The sequence below is a fragment of the Adiantum capillus-veneris genome, chromosome 3, assembly GCF_014529385.1.
Source record: "Adiantum capillus-veneris isolate H3 chromosome 3, ASM1452938v2, whole genome shotgun sequence".
Classification (NCBI taxonomy): domain Eukaryota; kingdom Viridiplantae; phylum Streptophyta; class Polypodiopsida; order Polypodiales; family Pteridaceae; genus Adiantum; species Adiantum capillus-veneris.
Window position 1 is genome coordinate 155,444,532 of NC_140933.1, and position 27,990 is coordinate 155,472,521.

General features: G+C 44.3%; 1 protein-coding gene across 3 annotated transcripts; it reads left to right on the top strand.

The window, feature by feature from the left end:
• On the top strand, positions 1-27,967 carry LOC147462010 (sulfite reductase [ferredoxin], chloroplastic-like). Of its 3 annotated transcripts, none has more exons than XM_086509484.1 (9): positions 1-303; positions 373-614; positions 1,140-1,925; positions 25,163-25,459; positions 25,553-25,750; positions 25,824-25,958; positions 26,075-26,191; positions 26,498-26,656; positions 27,041-27,967. In XM_086509484.1, the coding sequence occupies exons 2-9, from the start codon at positions 408-410 to the stop codon at positions 27,242-27,244; spliced, it is 2,103 nt and encodes a 700-aa protein (XP_086365610.1). In that variant the 5' UTR covers positions 1-303; positions 373-407; the 3' UTR covers positions 27,245-27,967. The 3 variants fall into 3 exon arrangements, with proteins under 3 accessions (XP_086365610.1, XP_086365608.1, XP_086365609.1); XM_086509482.1 differs by having other exon boundaries at positions 1-279; XM_086509483.1 differs by having other exon boundaries at positions 1-274.
• The last annotated feature ends 23 nt before the right edge of the window (positions 27,968-27,990 follow it).

Sequence of the window (27,990 nt, forward strand, 5' to 3'; positions counted from 1 at the left end):
GAATCATAGAGTTTCGAAAAGAGGGCAATGCTGAGAGTCATTGAGGAGGTATTTGAATTCTTTCTCCTTTTGCTGCTCGTCTGATTGAGAAGGGATGGACGTGTAGCTCTAGGCTCCACCTTGTCTAGGGTTTTGGTGTTCTGCCCAAATTCTTTTTCGATTGGAACTCTGCATAAGCCCTGTAGCGTCTTCTTGACCAAGTTTCTGAAGCGGGTTCTCTCTAATCGTGGAGTGCCCGTCTGCAATTGCAAGGTGCCCGAAAAGGTTTGCCCAGGCAAGGTCCGGTTTTTAGCGTTGATTCCTGTAAGCACCCGTTACCATTCCAGGCTCCAGCTTTCTTGCGTATTTGATACATTATTTGACTTGGAACAGAAAATCTACTTTCTGCATTGGAAACGAAAATTGAAATGGAGATTTCTGGAGCTGGGCTTTCACACATATCGACAATTGGAGGCACACAAGGAGCAGGCTTCGGGCGTGCCACTGTGTTAACCCCGGCTTTTGCAACTTTTGAAGGCTTGAAAGGAGTCAAGGGTCCTTGTGCTGTACCTGGTTTGGAAGGCAGAAAACACAGCCACTTAAACAACGTTCCATGTGTGAAAGCAGTAGCCGCAGTATGGTTCCGAATTTTCTAAGTTGGTTACTGAATAATGCAAATAGTGCAAATCTACTTGTATGTGACTCAATTCTCATGTCAATGGCGTTATAAGGCTAGTTGTGCACCATCTTTGTACCCATTCACCCAGAAATTTGTTCTGTGTGTTCCTCATCTCCCTCTTTACTTTACTGAAAACGCACAACTGATTGCACAATTCAAACGACAAGTAAATCTAGACCTTGGGCGGAGACATCTATGTCTTTGTGAAGTGTCTGACTCAACAAAAGAAGTTGATTCAAAAGCTATAACACTACAAACCGCCACCTTACACAGCCAAAACACCCAAGCCAGGTGCAGTTTGAAGCTATCTTGAGCCTTTCTGAAAATTTAGCCTTTTGAGTTTAAATGCTGGTATGCACTCTTGCTATTTCATGTCAATGGAGGTGTCTTCGAGAACTTGGGAAGGGAAATTCTAAAACGTCAAGTCTTTTTTTCCAACTGTTGTGATGATGTTACCAATTGACTCTTTGTTGTTTGGCAGCCAGTCAAGCCACCGACTTCTCTGCCAGTAAAACGCAGCAAGGTAGAGATTTTTAAAGAACAGAGCAACTATCTACGATTTCCTTTGAAGGAAGAGCTGGAAACTGAGGCTCCTAATATTAATGAGGCGGCAGTCCAACTGATCAAGTTCCATGGCAGCTATCAGCAAGACAACAGGGAAGACAGGGCAGGGGGAAAGTCTTACCAATTCATGCTGAGGACTAAACAACCATCGGGAAAGGTTTCAAATAGACTATACCTGGTTATGGATGAGCTTGCTGACCAGTTTGGCATTGGAACTTTGCGGTTGACCACACGACAGACATTTCAGCTTCATGGAGTTCTGAAACATAATCTAAAGACTGTCATGAGCACAATTATTAAAAATATGGGCTCGACATTGGGTGCCTGCGGTGATTTGAATCGCAATGTCTTGGCTCCTCCAGCTCCTTTTGTGAGGAAAGATTACTTGTTTGCGCAAGAAACTGCTGACAAAATGGCCGCTCTTTTGGCTCCCCAGGCCGGCTCCTACTACGACTTGTGGGTAGATGGGGAGAAGATCATGTCAGCAGACCCACCTGATGTCATAGAGGCTTTGAATGACAATTCCCATGGCACTAATTTTGAAGGCTCCCCAGAACCAATCTATGGCACACAATTCCTTCCACGAAAGTTCAAGGTAGCTGTAACAGTACCAACAGATAATTCAGTGGACGTCTTGACTAATGACATTGGGCTTGTTGTGCTATGTGATGATGGTGGGGAACCGAAAGGCTTTGATATCTACGTACGTATTATCTTCTACTTCTCTGCTCCCTTTTTTGGTACATTTTAAAATCAATTTACTTTCAAATCGAAGTTTTACGTCCCCTATTTTGTTTTAGGTGGTTTGTATATCAACTCTTAACTGGGTCATGGATGATCATTGTTCATGCATTCACTTGTCGTCAAGAGAGTCAATGTTGAGTGGGGTGCTATTCAGGAGTTTAATCATGCTACTGATTCTCTATGTAACATTCACAGCCTACATAGAGTCTTAAGGTGACCTTGAGAACATTTTGGTTGTTAACTTTGATGCCAGGCTTACGAGAATTGATGTTATGCACGTAGTTCTTCAGTGGTTTTGGGCAAATTAGCTAACAAGAAGTTCATGTCAGGTGCACTGGAAAAAGAATAGATTGGATCTAACAGTCACTTAAGCACATTCCTTATGTTCCATAGAGAGCCATTCCCCTTCCTTTGCATTATGGATGGTTCTTTTGAATTATTGGTGGCTTCTTTCCTGGAATAGACACTAGAGAGGGAGATCTGTGTTAATGGAGAAATATCTCTCAATGTAGGTAGGCCGATCTCGGTGGAGAGAGAGATCTGCTACAAGGAATGATAGATCAGAGTTTGTTAGAAATAGTCAAAGGATCTGGAATGAGAGCAAGAGAAAGATAGAAAGAATGAAAGATCCTTATTAGAGGCTGAAGTCAGCCTGTGAGACAAAATCAAATATATACGGGTGTGTATCCTGCATCTTTTGGGAACGGACAAAAATACAAAGTAACAAGATGTGGTCCTGTGGTTGGGGGGGGGGAGTGGATGATCCCTGGGAGGCTAGGATGCAAAAATACATGGTATATGAGGGGGGAGGTGGGGGGTTGGAACTTGGAGCTCTATCTATGGGGGTTATGGGTGTTTTCTATATGCTTGGGGAAGTACAGTCATGAAGTGCATCAAGCTGACTTGCAGCTCCATCATATGTCCATCTGGCGGTGTAAGATCTCGTACATGGGTGGGTGTGGTGTAAGGGCTGCATGTATGATTGTGGCTGGGTCTGCCAACATTTGAGCAAACCTCTCTTGGGTCGGTGGTAGTCAATACAGATCTTGTAGATCTATATGTGATGGAGTCTCGGAGCTCTATATCTTAGAGCTTGGGACAGTCTCCTAGCTCTGACCGTCTCAACCTGCTGGAGGGTGACCCCTAGTTGTGTTTGTGACTAGGGTGGTGGTAGGTTAGTGGTCCTTTGGAAGCAGCTTGTAAGTTGTGATTGCTTGCCACCCTCTGGTACTGTTATAGGTGCCAACAGTCTCTCTATGTCATGTATCTCCACTAGAAAACAGCCAAACTTCTTGGATCTCTAGACTTTATGGTTTGTTGTAGGGTGGGCAGACTCCACTTGAGTTTTTGTTACTAAATTGGCTTTATCTGACACAAAAATAATTCTAAATGAATTATTGGATTTATAAGTGAGAGGGTTTTCTCGCTTGGAAAACCAAGGAAAAATAATTCTAAATGAGTTATTGGAATTTTAAGTGAGAGGGTTCTTCTCACTAGAGATATCCAAGTGTAGAGTATCCCTAGTGCGTCATTCAGAGTAATGACGTGAGTAGTGGGAAAGGGAATATCTGTAAGGCCACCAGGAACGGGTAATTCCGACGCGTCGCATTGGATGGGTGACAGGGAGCATCGGGAAGAAGTATCCGACCATCCGGGAACGGACATCTCTGATGCGTCATAGGATGGGTCACATAGAGCATCGTGAAGGAGATTGTACCGTAAGTTCAGTAGGAAAGGACTAGGTGATGGGTATTCTTGATGCGTCACAAGGTGGGTGACGGGTGTATTAGAAAGGGAATATCCATAGTTAGGAGGAAATTGTCACAAATGGGTGATGTGGCATGTGCATGCTATGGGCAGTAGATACACACACCCTCCCCGGTATGGACAGCTCCCGGCAATTATGCAAAAAGTGCTGATGTGGCAAAATCCCGCAAGCTGCTGACGTGGCAGGACCGTACGGCAATTCCGCAAATCGTGCCGTAAAAAGTGGCAGTTGTACGGATTTTTAGCTTTTGCGCAAGGAAAAGTCTACGCAATGTTTTGAGAAGCTTTGATTTATTTTAAGGTTATTTTTAAAAGATGATAGCTTTTGGGGCTCTGCTTTGGCATCCCTTGTAAACCAATAAGTAGGTGGTTGGGCTCCCACTTCTCAGAGCATCTGGACACAGAGTCTGAGAGTGAGACCCCTCCCACTCCTTGTACTTTGAGTTACAGATTAATACCAAAAAAATACCGAAAGGGGCGCCAGTCTTTGGGGCCAATATCTCTAGGCACGGAACTCCGCCAGGCCGTGTCGAATCAATTGTGAATTGTGAACTGTTTTGAAGTGAATCTCTGTTGTGTCGCGGTAGAATCTTGACTTGGAGTGTCCAAGTTTGTTACAGAGTATCAGAGCGCGGCTGATTTCTCTTCTACTGGGAAATCCGATCCTTTTTTTCGCGACACTTATGGATTCAAACAGAGATCAATTGACTTCCTTTGCATCTGGGGATGCGGGAAGAGATCACGAAGAAGATTCTCACGAGGAGTACGGCCCGCCTCGGCCTACTCAGGCGGAGATTGAAGAGATGGAGCGTGGACGATTGGTTGACAATGCGACAAAGATGATGATCAATCTTGCGAAGGATCCCAAATTTGCAAAATTTTTGACGCAGACATCCTTCGACAAAATGCTCTCACAGTGGTGTAAGGCGAGAGAACCACCCCTCAAACCGGCACTTAAGAAACCTCCTACTCCGAGGATGTTTACAGAGCAAGAATTAGAAGAGGTGGTTGATACACGGATTACCCAGCTTTTTGATGCAACCAACAAAGCCAAAAAGCACGACAACAAAATCACCATCAAGAACAGATTTCTGATTCCTAGGATCGATGATATTCTAGACCGACTACAAGGATCCTCTTGTTTCAGGAGGATCAATTTGAAGAGCGGATATCATCAGCTCCGAATTGCGTCGGGAGATTTCCACAAGACAGCTTTTCGGACGACATTTGGTTTATTCAAGTTTTTGGTGATGCCTTTTGAGCTTACCAATGCTCCAACGACTTTTAACCGAGTGATGGACAGGATTTTCAGAGAGTACAGATCTTTTGTTTGCACTTTCTTCGATGACATTATTGTCTTCTCCAAGGATGAGGCAGAACATAGAGAAAATCTGCTACAGGTCTTTCAAGCATTGCGGGATCACAAGTTGGTGATTAATGCAAAGAAAAGTGAAGTAGATGGACCTGACCAAGATAGAGACTATCCGTGATTGGCCCGATTTGAAGAACGTCCATGAAGTTAGAAGCTTCTTGGGCTTATGTTCGTACTACCGGCGGTTCATTAGAAAGTTTGCTGAGGTTGCTTCCCCTTTGCATATTTTGACACAGAAAGGAGTCCCTTTCTTGTGGGGACCCACAGAGGTGACTGCCTTTCAGACATTGAAAGAGAAATTGACTACAGGACGAGTTTTGATTTTGCCGGATTTGCAGAAGTCATTCGAAGTATATTGTGATGCTTGTGGTGTGGTCTTAATGCAAGAAGGCCATGTCATTGCCTACGAGAGCCGATTGTTTTCAAGGCCGGAATTGACATGTCACGTGCACATTTAACCCTATGTGTATGTGGACAAGCTACTTCATGACAAGGGTTCAGTCAACCTAGCTTAGAAAGTGTTCTGGCACTTTTGTGAGTCTGTGCGCAGACCGTGCATGTCCAGGCACTTAGAGTAGATGCATATCCTTTGGTTGCACACAGCATGATCATCAGATTACCATGAGAACGCATCAAGAGCATTTATACAGTGCATAGACCTATTTTTCCTATTTTAGCCATTTTTCACTTATAATTAATAAGTGACTTTGTTGGGAAATTGGGTCGATCAGTATGCCACAGATACAGATTTTGCAGATATTTTCACTCGGATACGGAATGGGGAGCTAGTAGCGGGATATTTGATTCGGGATGGCTACTTGATGAAGAAAACGATGTGCGTTACACAGCCGTTGAGGAAAAAGGTTTGAACCGAATGCCATTGTCCATTTACGGGTCACCGCGGCATTGCCACCACCTTGAAAGGTGTGGAGAGATACTTCTATTAGCCGAGACTCAAGAAGGACGTGGACGATTTTGTACGCAGTTGCTTGGTATACCTGAAGGGCAAGTTTGATAGGCATAAAGCACAGGGATTGTTACAACCTTTACCCATACCCACCCGCCCTTGGGAAAGTATTGCAATGGATTTCATTTTTGATCTCCCGAGAATACAGAGTGGGCACGATGGTATCTGGATAGTTATTGACAGATTTAGCAAGCAAGCTTTTTTCATTCCAATGAAGAAGACAATCAAGCCAGATCACTTAGCGAGACTTTTTGTGGCCCAGATCTTCAGATTACATGGCATGCCTCAGGCAGTTGTCTCCGACAGAGATCCCAGATTCACGAGTTTGTTTTGGAAGGCTATTTGGGAGAACATTGGCACGCGGTTGCAGTTCTCGTCATCTTTCCACTTACAGACAGATGGGCAATCAGAAATTGCAAATTCAGTCGTACTGGTTTTATTGAAGTTTTACATCTCGGATCAGAAAACTCAATGGGAAAAGTTTTTGCCTTTGGTGGAATTTGCCTACAATAACACGATTCACTCTGAAACCGGCCCGTAGAGTGGTGGACTTTAGCTTTCACCCGATCTTTAACACTTGGACTTTACGATACAAAGCAATGACTCAAAAGGAACTTGTAACAGAGACTGGAATTACACTTCAAAACAAATGCATGGCCAGGAAGCTAGAATGCTCCCAAGCAGATAGTGACACCTGTAGGCCCCAAAGGTTTGCGCCCCTTCGGGTATTTCTTCATTACTCAACATGAATGAGGAATAAGCTATAAAACCTAAGTCCTTGAGACTTTCATGTGCATTCAACTAGATGGTACATGTGCATGCAAAATTTCGGCAGCATAACTTTCTTTATTACTCTTCAGGAATGAGGAATAAGCTATAAAATCTAAGTCCTTGAGACTTTCATGTGCATCCAGCTAGATGGTACATGTGCAGGAAAAATTTCGGCAGCATAACGGCCCCAAAACTTGCCCTGGACAATTTCCCAAGCTCTGACTCGTTTCCAATAGCATAGACCCCTTGTTTCCTACGCAAAAACAGTAATTACAGCACGCTGTAATTACTGGTTTTTCCTCTGTTTTCAGCCCTAAACAGCCCCCGAATTGTCGTCTAACAGTGGGGCGCTGTTCCCAATGCTCCCGGCATTATGACGGCTGCAAAACAGTCCAATTTCAGCGAATACGCAACGCTGAAAATGCACTTCTGTTGTAACTATGTCAGACTTTGTAAATAATTAATTTATTTACGAGAAAAGAATTATCTAATTAGTTGTGTGCACATCAGAATAGATTTAGCAGTTCTGGGGCCTCAGGTGCGCCCAAGTTTGGGCCAGTGCACCTCAGGGAGACCCTAGTAGAAAATACCCTGAAGCCCTAGCGATTGGGAAATCGGGTCTTCACTGAAGGGGTAGATAGTAGTCTCAGATTTCAGGCTCAGAAAATTACGCGCGCTAGTGCAAGCACAGGAATGAGATGGGGTCCTTAGAATAATAACCCTAAGGCCTGATTATTTTACGGCCTTAGGATAAGTTAGTTAAAAGTATTCTTAAATGATTTGCGCTGGACCAAATGGCCGGACAAGTGCGAACAGGTAATGCCAGAGCATTGCTGGATCGGCAATGCACTAGGGAGCAGATAAAGTTTTCATTTGTTGCATCTATGTGTAGTTGTGCACTTAATTGCACATTTCATTAACTAGCATAGGATTTTTAAAGTCAAAAGTTGAATGGTTTAAAAGTAAGTGTGCCACTTGGCACACTTTCCCATGCAATCTCTCTCTCTCTCTCTCTCTCTCTCTCTCTCTCTCTCTCCCTCTCACTCCCTCTCTTCATGCTAGCGCCCCCTCTTCTGGGAGGCTATAAGAGAGCAGCCCCTCCCCCTCTTGCCAGGTTGGCAGTGCACTACCCCCCCCCCCCCCCCCCAGTTGACCATCCTCTACGCAGTGAAGCTCTCCATTGAAGCTTGAGAGCAACACCTTGTGGTGTATGTGGAGCCTCTGAGCACCCATCACCTAGAACAAGGCCTCTCGAGTCTCATGGTTGCTTGAAGCTTTGGGAGAAGTTTCATTGCGTAAAGTAGTAGAAAACTCTCTTTCTTCCTTGTCTATCTGCTGCAAATTCCCAGCCCCTAATCACTTGTATTAGGGTGAATTTCAGCAAAGTCTTGATAGAATCTCATTCCCCACTACCTACTGAAACCGGCCTGTTCAATCCAAAAAGGGCGGTAGACTTTACTTTAAACCTTGATTTAGCTTTCACCCATTATTAGTCATCTATTATACCTGCGCTATAGTGACACAAGAGAGGGGAATGGGATACAGATGCTAGAATGCACCTGTATGAGAAGACCGACACCAGATTGGCCCCTAACTTAGGCGCCCCTTTCGGTATTTCTTTATTGTTTAAAAGAGGGAATAAACGCTGTGGTTCTTTCCAAGCTGCCCCGCACAACCTTGGCTGAATTTTGACTGTTCTGGCCTGATTTCGGCAGCATAACTGTACTAGAACCCTTCACGGTCAGTATTCCCACGCATTAAATGACTTTCCCGACGCATACGGGCACTTTGCAAAACCTGGCGAGAATCTACAGCACGCTGAATTCTCTGTTTTCAGCCCCGAACATGCCCCAGATCACCTGTACAGCGGTCCCCTTGCGTCCCCGAACCTCAGGGGGGTATTAGGGTCCGTTTAGGGCCAAAACCCTAAACCTGCAAAAATACACAGCAGGCTGTAATTCACTGTTTCGGGCTCCATTTCGCGTGCCGGTCGCATCCTTAGCAAGTCCTCGAGCTCCCGCACCTGTAGGGCTACTTGCCCTTTGAATCGGACGAGATTTCTGGCGTGAAACCTCTCCGAATTCACCTGTACCTGCGGGGGATTAGCCGCTAGCTAATCCAGTACCTGTGCAAGAGGCTCTTGCCTCGGCAATCGTGCATGAACCCACACAACTGTACATTGGTCAAATGAAGAGCCCACTAGAGGGGCATAACATACTGCCAAAGGGGAGAGAGAGGGCAGTGCGTAGCGTGCAGGGCATCACTCCTGGCACCGCACTGTGCATAAGAGGGAAAGCAAGCACTCCATAGCTCTTAACCTGTGACAATTTCTGCAAAACAGCCCCTCCTCTCTTCAAATTCAGCGCCAACTCTCTCTTGCATTAGAAACTGCAGCAGAATGTGCCACTTGGCACATTTACAAGCATTTTCCCGTTTCGGGGTTGCCGCCTAAAAATCTCCCAACCGGTTGCCCAGTTGACTTCACGGCAGAGTAAGAAAATCTTCCCCTTGTCATTCCGGAGGTAATGACGCCAACACATTTTCAGGTCCCAAAATAGCAGTTCCCTAAATTTTAGGAGATACTGCCATTGTATCTGTCTAGGTCATCCGACCCTCTTTGTACACTACGGCCACATCCAGAATTGAAATGTAGTCTCTGTAGCAAAGGATTCGCTTTGGCTAGTCAATGACCCCAGTTAGCTAACCATAGTCCTTGTCCAACCTTAGTGCTCTCTTGCCCTCAGGCATGGACTCCCTCTGGACAATTCCACACTAGCTATGCAATGCAGGGCAGTTAGATTTCCCGAGGGGTGTTTCCAAAAAGTGAAAGTAAATAGATAATAAGAAAGAAATCAACAAAAAGGATAGATAGTAGTCACACGCTGGTGACATACCCCCCTCTTGAAATCTCAAACGTCCTCGTTTGCATCTATGTCATGTATGCTCCTAGTCAACACTGATGTATTCAACACCTGTCGACACATGTACGACACATACATGCTTATTGTCAACCGTGGTGTATTCAACACCTTGTCGACTCATGTATTGCCTGCGTGTGAACCCTGTCCCAATGACATAGTGGTAGCTGCACACTCTGCCATTGCTTTGAGTCACTAACTTTCCAATGACAAAATGGTAGCTGCACATTTTGCCACTGTCTTATAGTACACGTTGGATCCCGTAACACTTTCGAGCATACCCAAACCGACAGTTTAAGAATGCAGTTACACATGTATTCTTTAATAGAAGCAATTACTGTATCCTTGACAAACTCACAAGAAATACTCACTTCTATAGCACTAACCAAACTTTTGGACATTCCATAAGAGCAATTGCCAAACTGACAATCCGTAGAGCTCTAACATTCATGTAACAGGTATTTGATTTGAGCTCACTTTAAATACCATGTACATCATTTGTTTCAGAAGCCATTGTCACACTGACAATCCATGTAGCTTTGAAACTCAAGGGGTCAAGGTAGGTTGCAAATCGAAGGCTTCCAGGTAAAGTGATAACACAATTGGTGACTCTGCAAGTTCACCTTCTTCCATCCACTTAGCATCCATTGGTGGATAGTTTCTGAACTTTACCAAGTAACGCCTAGCAACCTTGCCTTTCACTTTCCTTTCTTTGTGTGCCAAAATCTGTTTAGGGACCAAGATCTCGTCAAGTTCCTCGACTTCCGACTGATCTTCAGCTGGCATATCTTCTGGCACATCACCCACATAGGGTCTGAGAAGACTCACATGAAACGCATTGTGAATCTTCCAACTGTCAGGCAATTTCAGCCTATATGCAACATCACTGATTATGTCGCACACTTGAAAAGGCCCATAGAAACGCATGCTGAGCTTTGGAAACAATCTTTCCTTGCCCTTCATCTTCTTTAACCTTGCCTTTTCAAAGCGTAAAAGCACCCAATCACCAAGTGAATATACCACTTCACGACGGTGACGATCAGCTGCTTTCTTTTGCTTTGCCCGAGTCTTTTCTAAGGCCACTTTGACCTTCTTGTACATTTCATCCATGTCTTGAATATACTTATCTGCTTCAAATATCTTGTCCTTTGTATGCAGTATGGGAGGAACTTTCTTGCCACCTTCAACTATCTCAAAGGGTGCCTTGCCAGTTGATGAATGCACTGTATTATTGTATGCATACTCCACCAATGGCAAATACTGCTCCCACTTTCCTTTATGCTCTGACACATAGCACTTCAGCAGATCTAGGACAGTAGAATTTGCCTCTTCTGATTGCCCATCTGTTTGAGGATGAAATGACGAAGAGAATTTGAGCGTGGTGCCCATATTCTCAAACAAGCCTCTCCAGAACAAAGTTGTCATGCGTGGATCACGGTCGCTAACAATCGACTGTGGCATGCCATGATACTTGAAAATATTGCTCATAAACAAGCGTGCCATCTGATCTGGCTTTATCTTCTTCCTGACAGGAATAAAATGAGCCTGTTTGCTGAATCTGCAAATGATGGTCCAAATACCATCGTTTCCTGTCTGCGTTCTCGGAAGATCAAAGATAAAATCCATAGCAATACTTTCCTATGGTTTATCTGGAATAGGTAGTGGTTGCAATAACCCTGGTGCCTTTTGCCTGTCAAACTTGACCTTTTGGCATATTAGGCATTCTCACACAAACATCTACATCTCTTCTCAATGTAGGCCAATAGAAGAATGTCTCAACCGCTTTAACTGTAGCATCGATACCACGATGCCCTGCATACGGTGGGACATGACTCTCTTCCATCACTTTGCGTCGCAATGGCTTTGTGACACACAATCTGCCATGCATCATCATTAACCCATCTTTGAGAAGATAGTGTTCATGACGTTGTCCTTGCATTAGCTGCTCGAAGACCCTTGCAAAATCTTCATCTTTTCATACTGTTCTCTCATATCATCAAGTTCATGATGATAAGGAATTGACACAGTTGAAATTTGTGGCTTCATAGACAAGGCATCAGCCACAACGTTCTTCTTGCCTTCCACATGCACAATCTGAAAATGGAACATGGACAAAATATTTGCCCATCGCATATGCTTCTCAGATAACTTTGTTTGTGTCAAGAAGTATCGCAAGGTCTGATGGTCCGTTTGGACAACGAAGTCTGCATCTAGCAGGTAGCGTTTCCAACTTAAGAGCGCATGAATCACAGCCAGTAACTCTTTCTCATAGACCTGCATGGTCATCTCTGGCCCTTGCAAAATTCTGCTCTCATAGGCTACTACCCTGCCATCTTGCATTAGCACTGCACCAATGCTACTACCACAGGCATCACACTGGACCACAAATGACTTCCTAAGATCTGGCAACACAATGACTGGATCCGAAGTCATCTTTTCCTTTAAGAGATTAAAAGCTGAAATCTCTTTCTGTGTCCATCTAAAGGTGACTGCCTTCTTTTGAAGAGCATGTAAAGCTGAAGCAATCTGAGCGAAATTTCGGATAAACCTTCTGTAATAGGAGCATAGTCCCAAGAAGCTTCGGACATCATGCACCGTCTTCAAATTTGGCCATGACTTGATCGCTTCAACTTTTGCAGGATCCATTCTGACACCATCCTTTGAGACAATGTGTCCCAGAAAGTGAATCTCTTCCAGAAAAAACTCACTTTACTTTGCATTGATGAGCAACCTATGACTGCGTAGCTCTTTGAACACAATGGCCAAGTGATGCCTATGCTCCTCTTCATTCTTTGAGTAGACTATCATGTCATCAAAGAATGTTCCAACAAACTGCTGCTGTGGACGAAAAATTCTGTCCATCATCCTATTGACCGTAGTAGGAGCATTTGTGAGACCAAAGGGCATGACTAAAAATTCGTAAAGGCCAAACGTCGTTCTAAAAGCAGTCTTGTGCACATCCTCTGATCTAATGCGGATCTGATGGTACCCACTCTTTAGATCTATCTTGCTAAACATAGCTGCTCCTTCTAATTTGTCCATAATATCATCAATTCTAGGTGTAGGGAACCTATTCTTGATGGTATTCTTGTTCAGTGCACAGTAGTCTATGCACATACGCCATGAGCCATCCTTTTTCTGCACCAACAACAGTGGAGAATAGAATGGAGATGAACTGGGCTGAATCAGCCCCTTTTCTAACAGCTCCTGTACTTGGCCCATTATCTCTTTCTGCTGAGCCGCACTAACCCTGTACGGAGGCTTATTTGGTGGACTACTGCCTGGCACCAAATCTATCGCATGGTCCTCGGGTCTCTCTGGCAGTAATTGAGACGGTAATGAATCGGAAAAACAGTCACTATACTGTTGTAAAAATATTGACCTTTCTTTATCTAGCACAGATAAATTTGATTCATCACAATATGACACTTCACGTGCAAAAACCAAGTAGCAGAAAGATGCTTTTTCATTACAGAAGTAATAGCAGAAGCTGATACAGTGGGAATAGACTCCCCTTTAAGCTTTACATCCAGAATGTGAGTCTTTCCCCTGCTCTGTACAGTGATCTTTTTGTTGTAGGCATCCATGATTCCCTGTACACGAAACAACCAAGGAATACCTAGCAACACATCACATCCGTCCAGTGGCATGATGTAAAATTCTTCAGCATCTACATAGGATTGGATATGTAGGCGCAATTTTCCAATGATGGGTGTCACAGCCTCTGTATGGCCAGGATATGCCAAACCTGCCTCTGCTGTATACCCCATCTCTTCAGGTCTGATTCCCAACTTTGAAGCCAATTCTGGGGAAATGAAGTTGGCTTTGGCACCTGGATCAAAGAAGATAAGCACTGTTTGATCCCTGACCTTTCCCCATGCTCTGCAAAGCTCACTTGCATCTGAATTTGGCTTGTCGCCCACCATATCTGGCACTAGACCAGCCATGGGCTTCTTTCCTTTCTTGTCTTCCTTGTCATCAGAATCAGCTGGCCTTTTCTTTGTAGGACAATTGTAAGCAATGTGGCCAGGTTGCTCACAAATAAAGCATTTGTTCTCTGTCCTCAGGACCTTCTTTTGCTCTTCAGACTTGCGAGGAAAACGTCTTTTCCATTTCTTCGCTGGTCCCTTTTCTGATTCAGCCGTAGCTTTATCTTTCCCTGCGTTGGCTGACTCCTGAGTCCCTTTAGGAGCCTCATTGGGAACGTGCTTCTTGGCTGAATTTTTCTTGCCTGATCTTGCCTTGACGCCAGTGTTAAATTCACAATCTTCTCCCTTGAGCAAACCATTGCTAGTGTTTGCTACCTCGATGAGCTGCGTCAAAGTAGTGACTTTTGTCTTCGTACAGTACTTTCTCAATCCTTTAGGTAGGCCACAATAGTATTTTTCAATCTGTTCTGTCAATGGCACAAACCTGTAGGAAGTTACTGGAAGTAGAGCTTTCCAAAACTTCCGATTGTAATCATCCAGATTTCTGCAAGTGGCAGCATTAAGTTGGTGCCATTCTGTCATGACATCTGCTTCAAAGTCATCAGATAACCATGCTGCTGCAAAAATCTGCTTGAAGTAAATCCATGTGGACGGAGCTTGCCCTTGCAGCAATAAAGTTGTCCACCATTGTCCCGCATTCCCTGTCAAGAAAGTGGCTGCCTTGCGGACCTTTGAAGCCTCTGTAAAGTTTCCCCCTGCATAGGCCTTGTCAAGCTGCTGGAGGAATGAAAGAGCCTTCTTCCTATCATCAAACTCTGTAAAGGTCGTGAATGTCACACCTTTGCCACCTTCTTTGTACGGAGTTGGCCTCTCTAGCGGCGTTAAATTGTCATATGGAAGTGACTGAAACATGGGAACACTATTAGGGTTATCTGTGTTCCTTGGCCGCTATTAACTTGACCTGGAAATGCCATATTTGGCTGCTGATTTGTAATTCCAGCCATACCAAAATTTGCCTGTGGCATCCCATATTGGCCCTGAGTGCTCTGAAACCCTGGTAGCATGCCCATGACACCATACATGGGGTTAGGCATCATCGTTTGAGCACTCCCGAACACTGTTCCTGGCGTGTAAAACTGATTTCCAGGTGCATGACCAACCATGCTCTGGAATACCGATCCACCTCCAAAATAGCCAGGGTGTACTGAAGGTGGTGGGAAGACTTGTTGCATAGCCTGTAGGTTGCTTCCCTGCCCATTAGAACCAGCTATAGGCTGCTGAAAGGTGGCAGGCTGAACTGGTACAGCCTGAAAGACTGGCATCTCAGCCACCTGTTCTTGCACCTTAGGCATAGGTTGTGGAGACTGCATGTTCTCCGTCAAGTGTACAGGTGTTTCCATTGACTGTGCGGTATGAATCACGTGTGCTCGAGCCTTAACAGGCTTTTGAATATGATCCAGTGACCCAACTTGCTGAGACAGAACAGGAGGTTGCAGAAAGGCTAAAAACCTCGGGTTCTGCATTACTTGTGTGAACATAGCCACAGCAGTAGCCAACTAGGTCCTGAATATATCATCATCCGTCTGTGGTGGTCTTGAGGACTCACCCACATCATGTGTCTGTTGACCCTGTGAAGAGGAAACCTCTTCAGTCACATCATCTGGTTTGTCAGCCATAATTGCAATTCCCTGTGTCTGGTCTATGATCCCCTGTGTCTTCAAGCCTAAACTAACCAAGGCTCACTTCTATGGGAAAAAGTGATTTAATCCCATCGATGGAACCATGAAACCGGCCTGTGCAATCCAAAAAGGGCGGTAGACTTTACTTTAAACCTTGATTTAGCTTTCACCCATTATTAGTCGTCTATTATACCTGTGCTATAGTGACACAAGAGAGGGGAATGGGATACAGATGCTAGAATGCACCTGTATGAGAAGACCGACACCAGATTGGCCCCTAACTTAGGCGCCCCTTTCGGTATTTCTTTATTGTTTAAAAGAGGGAATAAACGTTGTGGTTCTTTCCAAGCTGCCCCGCACAACCTTGGCTGAATTTTGACTGTTCTGGCCTGATTTCGGCAGCATAACTGTACTAGAACCCTTCACGGTCAGTATTCCCACGCATTAAATGACTTTCCCGATGCATACGGGCACTTTGCAAAACCTGGTGAGAATCTGCAGCACACTGAATTCTCTGTTTTCAGCCCCGAAAATGCGCCAGATCACCTGTACAACGGTCCCCTTGCGTCCCCGAACCTCCTGGGGGTATTAGGGTCCGTTTAGGGCCAAAACCCTAAACCTGCAAAAATACACAGCAGGCTGTAATTCACTGTTTCGGGCTCCATTTCGCGTGCCGGTCGCATCCTTAGCAAGTCCTCGAGCTCCCGCACCTGTAGGGCTACTTGCCCTTTGAATCAGACGAGATTTCTGGCGTGAAACCTCTCCGAATTCACCTGTACCTGCGGGGGATTAGCCGCTAGCTAATCCAGTACCTGTGCAAGAGGCTCTTGCCTCGGCAATCGCGCATGAACCCACACAACTGTACATTGGTCAAATGAAGAACCCACTAGAGGGGCATAACATACTGCCAAAGGGGAGAGAGAGGGCAGTGCGTAGCGTGCAGGGCATCACTCCTGGCACCGCACTGTGCATAAGAGGGAAAGCAAGCACTCCATAGCTCTTAACCTGTGACAATTTCTGCAAAACAGCCCCTCCTCTCTTCAAATTCAGCGCCAACTCTCTCTTGCATTAGAAACTGCAGCAGAATGTGCCACTTGGCACATTTACAAGCATTTTCCCGTTTCGGGGTTGCCGCCTAAAAATCTCCCAACCGGTTGCCCAGTTGACTTCACGGCAGAGTAAGAAAATCTTCCCCTTGTCATTCCGGAGGTAATGACGCCAACACATTTTCAGGTCCCAAAATAGCAGTTCCCTAAATTTTAGGAGATACTGCCATTGTATCTGTCTAGGTCATCCGACCCTCTTTGTACACTACGGCTACATCAAGAACTGAAATGTAGGCTCTGTAGCAAAGGATTCGGTTTGCCTAGTCAATGACCCCACTTAGCTAACCATAGTCCTTATCCAACCTTAGTGCTCTCTTGCCCTCAGGCCTGGACTCCCTCTGGAGAGTTCCACACTAGCTATGCAATGCAGGGCAGTTAGATTTCCCGAGGGGTGTTTCCAAAAAGTGAAAGTAAATAGATAATAAAAAAGAAATCAACAAAAAGGATAGATATTAGTCACACGCTGGTGACACCTACTCTACACATACACCAAGTTTGGAGCATTTCCATCGCGAAAAGGACCTCCAATTTGGCATTGGAACACGCTCAGGTAACAATTTCTAGTTATGTGCAGAAAATTACAGCAAGCGTGTGTGTGTGTGTTTTGCATGTTTCTGTGGTTGGTTAATTGCAGGAATGATTACGTCCAAAGTGGCACAGTTAGCGGAAGATAGACCCTCATTCGTGAGAGCTTCCGATGAGTTTTGTGGAAGGTAGACTCTCCCCTACGAGAGCTTCCCAAAATCTCGCAGAAGAGGATAGATCCTCTCAGTAGTCAGAGAGCAGTTCTGCTACTCTCTCAGTCAGAAGCAGAAAAAGGCCAAGAAAGAATAGAGGACGGGCTTTCGCTCCGTTCCTGTGCTTATAAAGATTCTCCCTTAGTAATAAAAATATTCTCTTTATGGGGGGGGACCAGCCCATCTTCTGGTCCCCAATGAAGTGTCAAGCTTTCTCTCTCTCTCTAATTCTCTTGAGCATTTGAAGTGCAATTAAACGTCAGTCTACGCTTCCGTATTTTTGTGACAGTGGTGAGGTTATCACCCTCACCGGTGCGTGCTTTGGTCTAGCAGTTAGCTACACCCGTTCCTGTTCAGAGAGGTTCTTGCCTCGGCACAAAAGCATAAATCCCCACAGTTGTACATTGGTCAAATGAGAAGCCCACTTGAGAGGCATAACATAACTGCTTGTAGGGGAGAGAGAGAGCAGTGTAGCGTGCAGGGCATCTCTCTTGGCACCGCACTGTACATAAGAGGGAAAGAAAGCACTCCATAGCTCTTAACCTATGATAGAGAACTCGAAAATGAGCCTCCCAGCTATAAATTCAGCGCTACCTTCTCTTGCATGAGGAAAGTGCACAGAAATATACCACTTGGCAAAATTACACGCATTTTTCCATTTCGGGGTTGCCACCTAAAAATCTCCCGACCGGTTGCCCAATTGACTTTGCGGCAGGGTAATAAAATGTTCCCCTTGACATTCCAGAGCTAATGACGCAAACACTTTTTCTGGTCCAAAATAGCAGCTCCCTAAATTTTAGGAGATGCTTCCATGGCACTCACACGGGTCGTCTGACCATCAATCACCATTGGAACATGAATCTTCTAGTTCTCAAGCAATTTCAACCTATAACTGACATAATTGATTTTCTCTGTTCGTTGAAAAGGCCCATAGTAACGCATACCAAGCTTTGTAAAGAGACTTTCTTTACCTTTTCGCTTCTTTAAGCGCGCCTTTTCAAACCGCAACAGTACCTAATCACCAAGTGAAAACAGCAATTCCGGACCGTGGAGATCAGTAGCTTTCTTTTGCTTTGCCTGTGTCCTTTCAAGGGCATCCTTTATCTTCTGGTACATTTCGTCCATATTCTGTACATATTGATCTGCCTGAAAGATCTATTCCTTGGTATGCAAAAGGGGAGGAACTTTCACATGACCTTCGACAATTTCAAAAGGTGCTTGGCTTGTTGAAGAATGCACTGTATTATTGTACGCTTACTCAACCAACGACAAATACTGCTCCCACTTCGCCTTGTGCTCTGACACATAGCACTTAAGCAAATCCAAGACAATAGAATTTGCCTCTTCTGACTGCCCATCTGTCTGTGGATGAAACGGCAATGAGAACTTAAGTGTAGTGCCCATATTCTCAAATATGCCTCTCCAGAATAGACTTGTTATCCGTGGGTCACGGTCATTGACAATCGACTATGGCATACCATGGTACTTAACGATATTGTACACAAAGAGACATGCCATCTGATCTGGTTTTATCTTCTTCCTAACAAGAATGAAATGACCTTGCAAATCTGCAAATAATGGTCCAAATTCCATCAATCCTTGTGTTCTTGGAAGATCAAAGATAAATTCCATAGCTATGCTTTCCCATGGTTTATCTGGAATCGGCAAGGGCTGTAACAGACCTGGTGCCTTTTGCTTGTCAACCTTGACCTTTTGGCAAATCACGCATGCTCGCACAAAGGCATCCACATCTCTCCTCAAGGTAGGCCAATAAAAGAATGTCTCAACCGCTTTCATTGTAGCATCTATACCACGATGCCCCTCATACGGTGGGACATGACTCTACCATGACCTTATGTCGCAATGGCCTAGTGACACAGAGTCAGCCATGCATCATCATAAAACCATCTTTGAGGAGGTAGTGCTCATGACATTGTCCTTCCTGTAACTGTTCGAAGATCCTTGCAAAATCTTCGTCATTCGCATACAATTCCTTCATGTCATCAAGCTCATGATGATAAGCAATTGACACAGCTGAAATTTGTGGCTTTCTTGATAACGCATCAGCCACAACATTCTTCTTGCCTTCCACATGCACAATCTGGAAGTGAAACATGGAAAGAATGTTTCCCATCGCATATGCTTTTCCGATAGCTTTGATTGTGTCAGAAAGTATCGCAAGGTTTGATGATCTGTTTGGACAACAAAATCAGCACCTAGCAGGTAGTGTTTCCAACTTAAGAGCGCATGAATCACAGCCAGTAACTCTTTTTCATAGACCTGCATGGTCATCTCTGGCCCTTGCAAGATTCTGCTCTCATAGGCTACTACCTTGCCATCTTGCATTAGCACTGCACCAATGCTACTGCCACAAGCGTCACACTGGACGACAAATGACTTCCTGAGATCTGGCAAAACAATGACTGGACTTGAAATCATCTTTTCCTTTAAGATATTGTAAGGTGCAGCGGAATGAATGTTGCGCTTTGCTCAAGATGAGTGCTCCGAACTGTGCTCAAGGTTCCTTTTGTTCTTATGGAAGGTAGAGCCTTCCGTTCTTAATGAGAGAATGCTATGATCACAAACAAAGTGAATGGACACTGTGCGTGCAAGTGTATGAGATTTGAGAGATAGAGAGAGAAGAGAGATACGACACCAAAGACGTTGTAAAACCCTCCTCCGAAGGCCCCACTCTCGTCGGCGAGAGTGGTCTACTATTGATTGCACAAATGGGTACAATGATGATGCATGGATTGATGCAACTCGAGGCTATGTCGGTGACGGACGACGGGAATGAGCATGCATGGTTTACAAATAGACTCACAAAAGTGCCAGATCACTGCTAAATCTGGACTGACTGAACCCTGATCATGCTGTAGCTTGTCCACGGACACATAGGGTTGGATGTGTTACGTGACATCCCCTCTTTTTCAAAGTGAGGTACTTGTACCGAACTGTATGGTGTCGAGGGAGATCGCCAATAGCATCTGGAATCCTAAAAGGGACTCTTCGTCGGCCCACTCTGATGTGTGGGTCGTGTGGTACTTGAACTTCATGAAGGTCTGCAACGCTTGCTTCTTTGGGCCGCGCCGAAAGCGACACAAAGTTTTCTGTGGCTCCTTCAATGCTTCAACTTCGTCTAGAGTCACGCTTCCTTCTTCTTCAAGAATCTCCATGGCTGAAAATTCCTGAAACCACTTCCAACACAAAAACATGAACATACCCATTCCATGTAAAGTGAGTGGAAAAAATCTTGTCTTCCTCAAACACTGTGCATGCAATGTAGATGAACAAAGAAATGGAGTGCTAACCCGGTCACCACACACACACAAACAATGAGTTCGAATCTTTCTCTTCTGATCTAAAGCAATCACCTGTGGCAATTCACAACGGAAATGCCTGCGTTTGGTGCTCATACTTTCATGTGCTCTTTCTACGAATGTGTCATGCCAAGGAAGAGACATGGAATGTGACTTCCTTACATGCATACTTTTCAGCTTTTCATGAAAAATCCGCGTACATTCGTGCTCATCCATGAGTGAAACGTGCTCAACGTACAATATGTCATGCCTAGGAAAAGGGATCACATAAAGACGCTGACTAAAATATAGGAAACGATCACGAATGAAACACTCGAACAATGTGTGCGTATCAATCATGTGAACACATAATTCTCATATAACGAGAGAGTGCAAATGATCACAAAGAAAGTGAAAGGACGTTGTGAATGAAGGTGCTGAGACTGAGAGAGAGATAGAGAGAAGAATACGACACTAGACTGTTGTCAAACCCCCTCCAAGGGCCTCTCTCTCGATGGCGAAGAAGTCTATGCTATTGATTGCACAAATCTGGTACAAAGGTGCTGATGCAAGTTCTTGATGCTATGATGCAATGATGGTTTAAGTTGGGGACGATGGCGGCGACGACGACGCTGATGACTGGCTGAAAACGCTGACTTGAATGGCTGAAAATGCTGCTCTATCTGGGCTGAAAACGCTAATGCTTCTGGACTGAAAACGCTGGATTCTCCCTGCTGAAAAACGCTGGTTCAATCTGCTGAAAATGCTAGATCAGCCTGCTGAAAAACGCTGGTTCAGATTGACAGAAAACGCTGATGCTGGCTTGTTCAAAACGCTGGTCTAAGAGCTGATCTGCAAACACGGTGTAGGTTGATGTGCAAACGCTGAATGCTGAAAGATCTGGCGGTGAGAGCGATGGTTCTTGATGAAAAAACGCTGGTCTTGCTGAGGAGAAACACTAGAGGGCCTGTTGCAGAGTCTGCTTGTGCTCTCTCAGTTTCTTCTGCTTCTACTGAGTGACTGCCTGGTTTCTTTTACATTAACTTAGCAAATTTGTCCTACCGAATTTCCCAACAAAGTCACTTATTAATAATAAGTGAAAAATGGCTAAAATAGGGATTTGGGTTCTGTGCATTGAAAAAATGCTCATGATGGCTACTGACTGTAATGCTGATGATCATGGTGTGTGTAACTAGAGGATATGCAACTACTCTAAGTGCCTGGACATGCACGGCCTACGCACAGGCTCACAAAGGTGCACGAACACTTCCTAAGTTGACGTGAACCCTAGACCCGAAGTAGCTTGTCCACATGCACATAGGGTTAGATGTGCACGAGACATCTCCTCCTTTGTAAACTGAGGTACTGGTACCGAACTGTATGGCGTTGGGGGAGATCGCCAACAATGTCTGGAATCTTGGGAAGGACTCTTCGCTGGCCCAGGGTGATGCGTGGGTCGTGCGATACTTGAACTTCATAAAGGTCTACAACGCTTGCTTCTTTGGACCGCGCCGAAAGCACAAAGGGATCTGTGGCTGCTTCAATGGTCCAACTGCGTCTATGGATGTAGGTCCACCTTCTTCAAGAATCTCGAGGAGGAAAATTCCTAAAACCACTTCCAAAAAATCATGAACATACCCATTCCATGTAGAGTGATTGGAAAAACACTATGCTTTCTAAATGACTGTGCATGCAATTGAGATGAACCAAGTGAGGGAGTGCCAAACTGTTTATCAAACACACGGAAATAATGGGGTGGAATCTCGACTTTCTGATCTACATCTATCAACTGTGGCAAATCACAATGAAAATGCCGATGCTTGATGGTCAATCTTGCTTGTGCTCTTTCTGAGATTGTGTCATGCAAACTTTTGTTCTTTTCGATAGAAATCCGCATACATCCGTGCTCATCCATGAGTGAATCATGTGCAGGGTACAATATGGCATGCATGTGGAAAGGGAACACATAAAGACGGTGACGAAAATACAAGAAACCGTCACAAATGAAACACTCGAACAATGCGTGCTGACTAATCATGCGAACACATAATACTTCTTGAGTGGTTTCCTTGGACCTAGGCTCGAGAGCCAAGATTGGTTCTTTGTGATTGAACGTATTTGCAACGAGGTTAGCTTCACTAGAAAAAGCATCCACTAAACCATCATCCTTGTGAACAATCATATCTTTATCATGCAAATCATCATCTTTGTGAATAAACACATCTTTATCATGCAAATCATGTGTGTCGTGCTTTAGAGAAGAGAGGATTGAGAGAGTCTCCTTCTCCCTTTTCTTTTTAAGCTTCGCCTGCACATTAGAAATGAGAGGTGAAGAATGAACAACTTCCTCCCCAGGAATGATAATGGGAGAGTCACTTTTGGCATTGAAAGTGAAAGTATTGTCCGCCCAATCAATGAGAGGGTTATGCTCACGAAACCATCGAATGCCTAGAATCATATATGATCTCGAAGAGGAGACACTACAAATTTTCTGCGGAAGGACACTCGTTGAATCGTGAATAACACATCAAGGCACTCTCCTGTAATGAGAGTCCATATCGGGAGCGAAGCCCGACACCTCGAAAGGAGATGTCTTGCGAATCTCCAAGCAGGCTCTTTTGACAAGAGAGTCACTAATCGCATCATGCATACTACCAGAATCAAACAAGACCACCATGTGTTGACCATTCATATGGCCATAACACTTCATGAGAGACTCATCTATGATAGGATCATGAGAAACTTGGGACACCCGATTGTTCTTATTTATGGCATTAACAGAGGATGTGGGTTCTGTGGGTTTTTTAGATTTGTTAGATTCAATCTTAGGACATGTTTTTTTTTTTATGACCCTTGATGTGACAGTGATAACAACGACCTTCCTTAGAATAAATGACTTGTTCTTCTGTCGTGATGTATCCTCCTATGATTCCTTGTGTAGCTTTTTCATCTGGGGTGAGCTTAGGTTTAGCAAGTGTGTTATCTTTACCCTTAGATTCATTTTGAGTGTTCTTTTCCGAAAGACTGTTGGAAATTGGTTAGAAGAGTTACCGTTCTTACCATTCTTACCGTTCTTACCGTTTTGAGGAGTTTGAGAGATACTTTGAGAAGACTTGTCCTCCTTAGGCTTTCCCTTATTGTGCTTCATCTCTTGTGCCTTGCTGAGATTGATGGGATCGAGTACCTCGACATCATACTTGATATACTCGTTCAATCCATAAAGGAATGCCTCCTTGCGCTCATCATCCGATTTGCGTAATTGGGTGCCGAGCTGCAAAACACAATTAGAGAAAGACATAACTGGCATACCAATTTGCTTGAGACTACGCTAATCGTCCTTCAACCATGCTACGTACTGTGCTGGCATAAACTGCGCCTTGAGCTTGTCTTGGAAGCAGTGTGACATAAAAACGCGTTTCGGCTCTCTGAAATTCCGAAATGGTGAAACGGCGGAAATGTTTCAGCGAAACAGGCGAAACGGGACGATGTTTTTTTTATTCTCCCCTTTTGACCTGCTTACCCAAAACGGGTGTTTTAGGATTTTTAAACCCATTACAAAGCCTTATGAGGAGGACTCTATCTAGTTTCTTATTGATATTTGGGCAGTTTATGTAGTATGGCCAAAACTAAGCTCATGTATTATTGGTCTTTTGGTCAGGACTCAAGATTCAAATCATGTATTAGGAACTGTTGGTGTGATTTGAGTCATGATTCTTAGACATTGTTATTTGTTTTGCTGTTGTAATTTATCATGGTTTTGGCTTGGCTAGGTATTTCAATTTCAGCTCTTACCTATTCACTCGTGACTCAAGTTTCACATCTAGATTTTGGTATTTCACATGTCTTGACAGGTGAATTTGCATGTATATTCAATGTATAATTATAGGTACATACATGTAAAACGAAACCTATGTTTCGCTCTCTCTGACCTCCGAAACGAAACGTTTCAGAAACCTCGAAACCCTGAAACGCACGAAACCCCGAAACGTTTCATGTCACACTGCTTGGAAGTCTGCCCAATTGAAGGAAAGGGACGCGCCTTCGTCGGCTTCCTCTAGGTGCGTGGTCAACTGTGCCTCTTGCAATGCGTGGTACCAATTAATGGCATCAACGGCAAGGTACATGGTTGCCGTCAAAACCTTGCTATTTTCTATCTTCTTAGTTGTCACAAAGTAAGCATTAAATTGATGCAACCAAGAATGAATAATCGTAGCATCCATCTTACCGTCTATTGAACGTCAACTTCTCAGTGACAGGGTTGTTGGAGCCCGAATCTCTGCTTGAGCTACTTTGATGAACTACCAACATCTTTGACCGGTTCGGGCTTTGAGGTAAGTACCTGTAGGAGCAACTCTTGCATGCATTGGTCTCTTTGCGCCTCACGCTTTGACTCCAAGGCTGCTCGTCTTTCTTTGGCCACCAAGCGCCCTTGCTCACACTCACGCTCACGCTCAAAGGCTAACCTTCATTCGTCGTGCTCGCGCTCCAAGGTAGTGCGTTGCGCCTCTTGTTGTAGCATCATGTCTATCATCGACTTGACCAAAGCCGTTGGAGATTTTCAAGTAATAGAATCAGCCTCTTTTCATGGAGAGAGAGAGAGAGAGAGAGAGAGAGAGAGAGAGAGAGATTCTGAGTTTCATTTTTCTGACAGGTTGGTGGGGGTATGGGGAGGACTCATAGGATGGAACATACATTTCCAAGGTTGGCTGAACCTTTAGGATATGTCCCAAAAGAGGATGTTTTGTATGTAGTGAAGGCGATTGTCGCTACTCAAAGGGATTATGGAAGACGTGATGATAGAAGGATGTCTCGCATGAAATACCTTGTTCATGAATGGGGTATTGAGAAATTCCGCAAGGTGGTAGAGCAATATTATGGGAAGCAGATTGAACCTTTTCAAGAACTCCCACCATGGGAATTCAAAAGTTATTTGGGCTGGCATGAACAGGCATGCACTTCGGCTGGAGAAATAAGAAAATGTAAAGCCCGAGTAAGGTGATTCTGTTCTATTAATGTTTTGTCAAATATCTTCTGTTTGTAGGGTGATGGCCGCCATTTCATCGGTATACATGTTGAAAATGGGAGGATTAAGGAGACAGCTAAGAAAGTGCTGAGAGAGATTATTGAAAAACATGATTTGAGCGTCCGTCTTACTGCAAATCAAAACATGATTCTCTGTGATGTGCGAGCTGGCTGGAGGCAAGAAATTTCTCGGTCCCTTCGCCAAGGAGGATTACTGGTAGGTTTCTTTTTTGCCATGTTAGCTCAAGGCTTTCCACATGAGATACTGTAAAAAATTTCGTGTCTTGCAGCATCCTCGGTGGGTTGATCCTCTCAATATAACTGGAATGGCTTGCCCAGCCTTGCCTCTCTGTCCTCTTGCCATAACAGAGGCAGAACGAGGTGCACCTGACATCTTGCGTCGCATTCGAAAAATGTTAGACAAGGTATTTGCCTTGTTTTGGGGTGTGTCAAGATTGTCTTTGTTCCTCTCAAAGCTTTTTACGTATAGTAGACTAGGTATTTTTGTCTTCTTCTCATGTATGCTTCTTCTCACTTTCAGGTTGGCTTGAAAATCTCAGACAGTATTGTTGTTAGAGTTACTGGTTGCCCCAATGGGTGTGCAAGGCCATATATGGCAGAGCTGGGCTTTGTTGGTGATGGACCAAATAGCTATCAGGTTTCCTTTCCTATTTATTGCTTTATTCCATCGTGTTTCACAATGAAGTACATTGTGTTGGAGTGAGCGTATGATCCTAGGTGAGATACTCTAGTACAACAGTGATAGGGGCATGAGGTTTATGTTTTTGCTGTTCACTAGCCTAAACAGAACGACAGATTTTATTCGGACAAGGGTTGCCAAGTCCGCATTAACTATTGTTCTCATAGTGTCAATGCCAATTGTAACCTCCATTTATCTGTTTTGTCCACTTCGTTGTATAAGTCTTGTCTATATGGATTGAAACTGTCTGGCTTGCTCTGCTAGATATGGCTTGGAGGAACAACAAATCAGACTCGACTGGCTCAAGTATTCATGGAAAAAGTCAAAATTCAAGATTTTGAGAACGCTCTTACACCATTATTTCATGCCTGGAAGTTGAAACGTTTGGCTGGAGAATCTTTTGGAGACTACGCAATCAGAGAGGTGAGTTGCCTTCTTAGCACTGTAAAATTACTCTTTGGTTTTAGCTTGCATGTTTATCTGTGGGAGCTGCAATTTTAGGCTTTGCTACTCGTGTTATGCTTGGCATGCTGTGTGAGCGCGCATGGTGCGGGTACCTTGAGTGAGTCAATATTATTTGTGGTGGATCCTTATCGAGTTTCATGCAAAGAGAGCTCGTTGTGGTCAGTGTAGAACTCTGTCATACAATTACTTTGGGCATATACATTTGATGTTCGTTTGGGTAGTGAGCACTTCACTTCATAGCTCTCTTTCTCGCAGTCCTCCTTGAAAGCAGTTTTAAGTTCTAGAGGCAGAAGGTTACTTAGTTGTTTACTTATTATGTGCTCTCTTTGTTATGAGTTCCAGGGTTTTGAGCAACTGCAGGATTACATCTCCAAATGGGCAGAGCCTGACAAGGGAGTGAAGTCAGCAGGCAGAGTTAAATTAGAAAAGGATCTTTTCCACAGCATGAAGAACCTTTCAGATATCAAAGGCACTAGTGTTAGTCGTCTTGTGGCACAAGTCCTTCAAACGTATTTGGATGAAAATTCTGGTGATGAGGGGCAATAAAATGCAAGTACCCTTTGGAAGGACTGCATACATGTGGGCATCACCACCAATGCGAATATTACTCCCAAGTCTACTGCTCCTAGAGAATAACCGGGTAGGCGTCTTATGAGAGCGTCAGCAAATCCTCTGTCCTTTAAAAGTAAAATTTCTACTCGATTGTGATTGATGTGCTTGGGCAGTTTCTCTGCTGGGCTGAGGCTTCCTTTTCACCCGTGTATATGAAGTGAGTTTTTGTTTTAAGTTAAACCGGCAGAGGGTTTGGGCAGTAGTCTACAATTTTCTGCTCCGCAGCTTGACTAGCTAAGAGTATCATCCAATTTGTTATTGAAGTAAGACAAGAGTCCTGTGTATTGAACAAAATTGATCAATAGTAAACTGCTCATACTATTTCTGCTGTTATCTATAATTTGGGGTAGATAGCTACTGGAGCACTAGAATCCATGAGGAAAGAAGGAAGATGGAACTAAAATTGTATCACTTTGCCAAGTGTACGCAGCTCAGTTAGTAGATTCTTCTGCTCCCCCCTCCCCGGAGAGCGCAAAAGGTGGCCAATCAGCATGGTTTCAGGTTGGCTTAGGCAGTTAAAGAATGTGATCATTTGCGCTTCGGGGAGAGCTCAGTACTCTGTGCTGCATTGTATGATGTGGGTCTCTGGAGTATGGTGCCTTTCAAAAATACTCAGCTGTAAGACCATTATTTATAACTGGGAAGCTTTCTTCTCGATGATGGCACCGCGTCAAGGTGCA

Bases quoted from the DNA above. Each gene is read 5' to 3' on its own strand.
- LOC147462010 (XM_086509484.1), top strand. From the start codon at position 408: ATGGAGATTTCTGGAGCTGGGCTTTCACACATATCGACAATTGGAGGC. The intron at 25,751-25,823 runs GTAGGTTTCTTT...CGTGTCTTGCAG, and splicing joins TTCGCCAAGGAGGATTACTG to CATCCTCGGTGGGTTGATCC. The intron at 26,192-26,497 runs GTTTCCTTTCCT...TTGCTCTGCTAG, and splicing joins ATGGACCAAATAGCTATCAG to ATATGGCTTGGAGGAACAAC.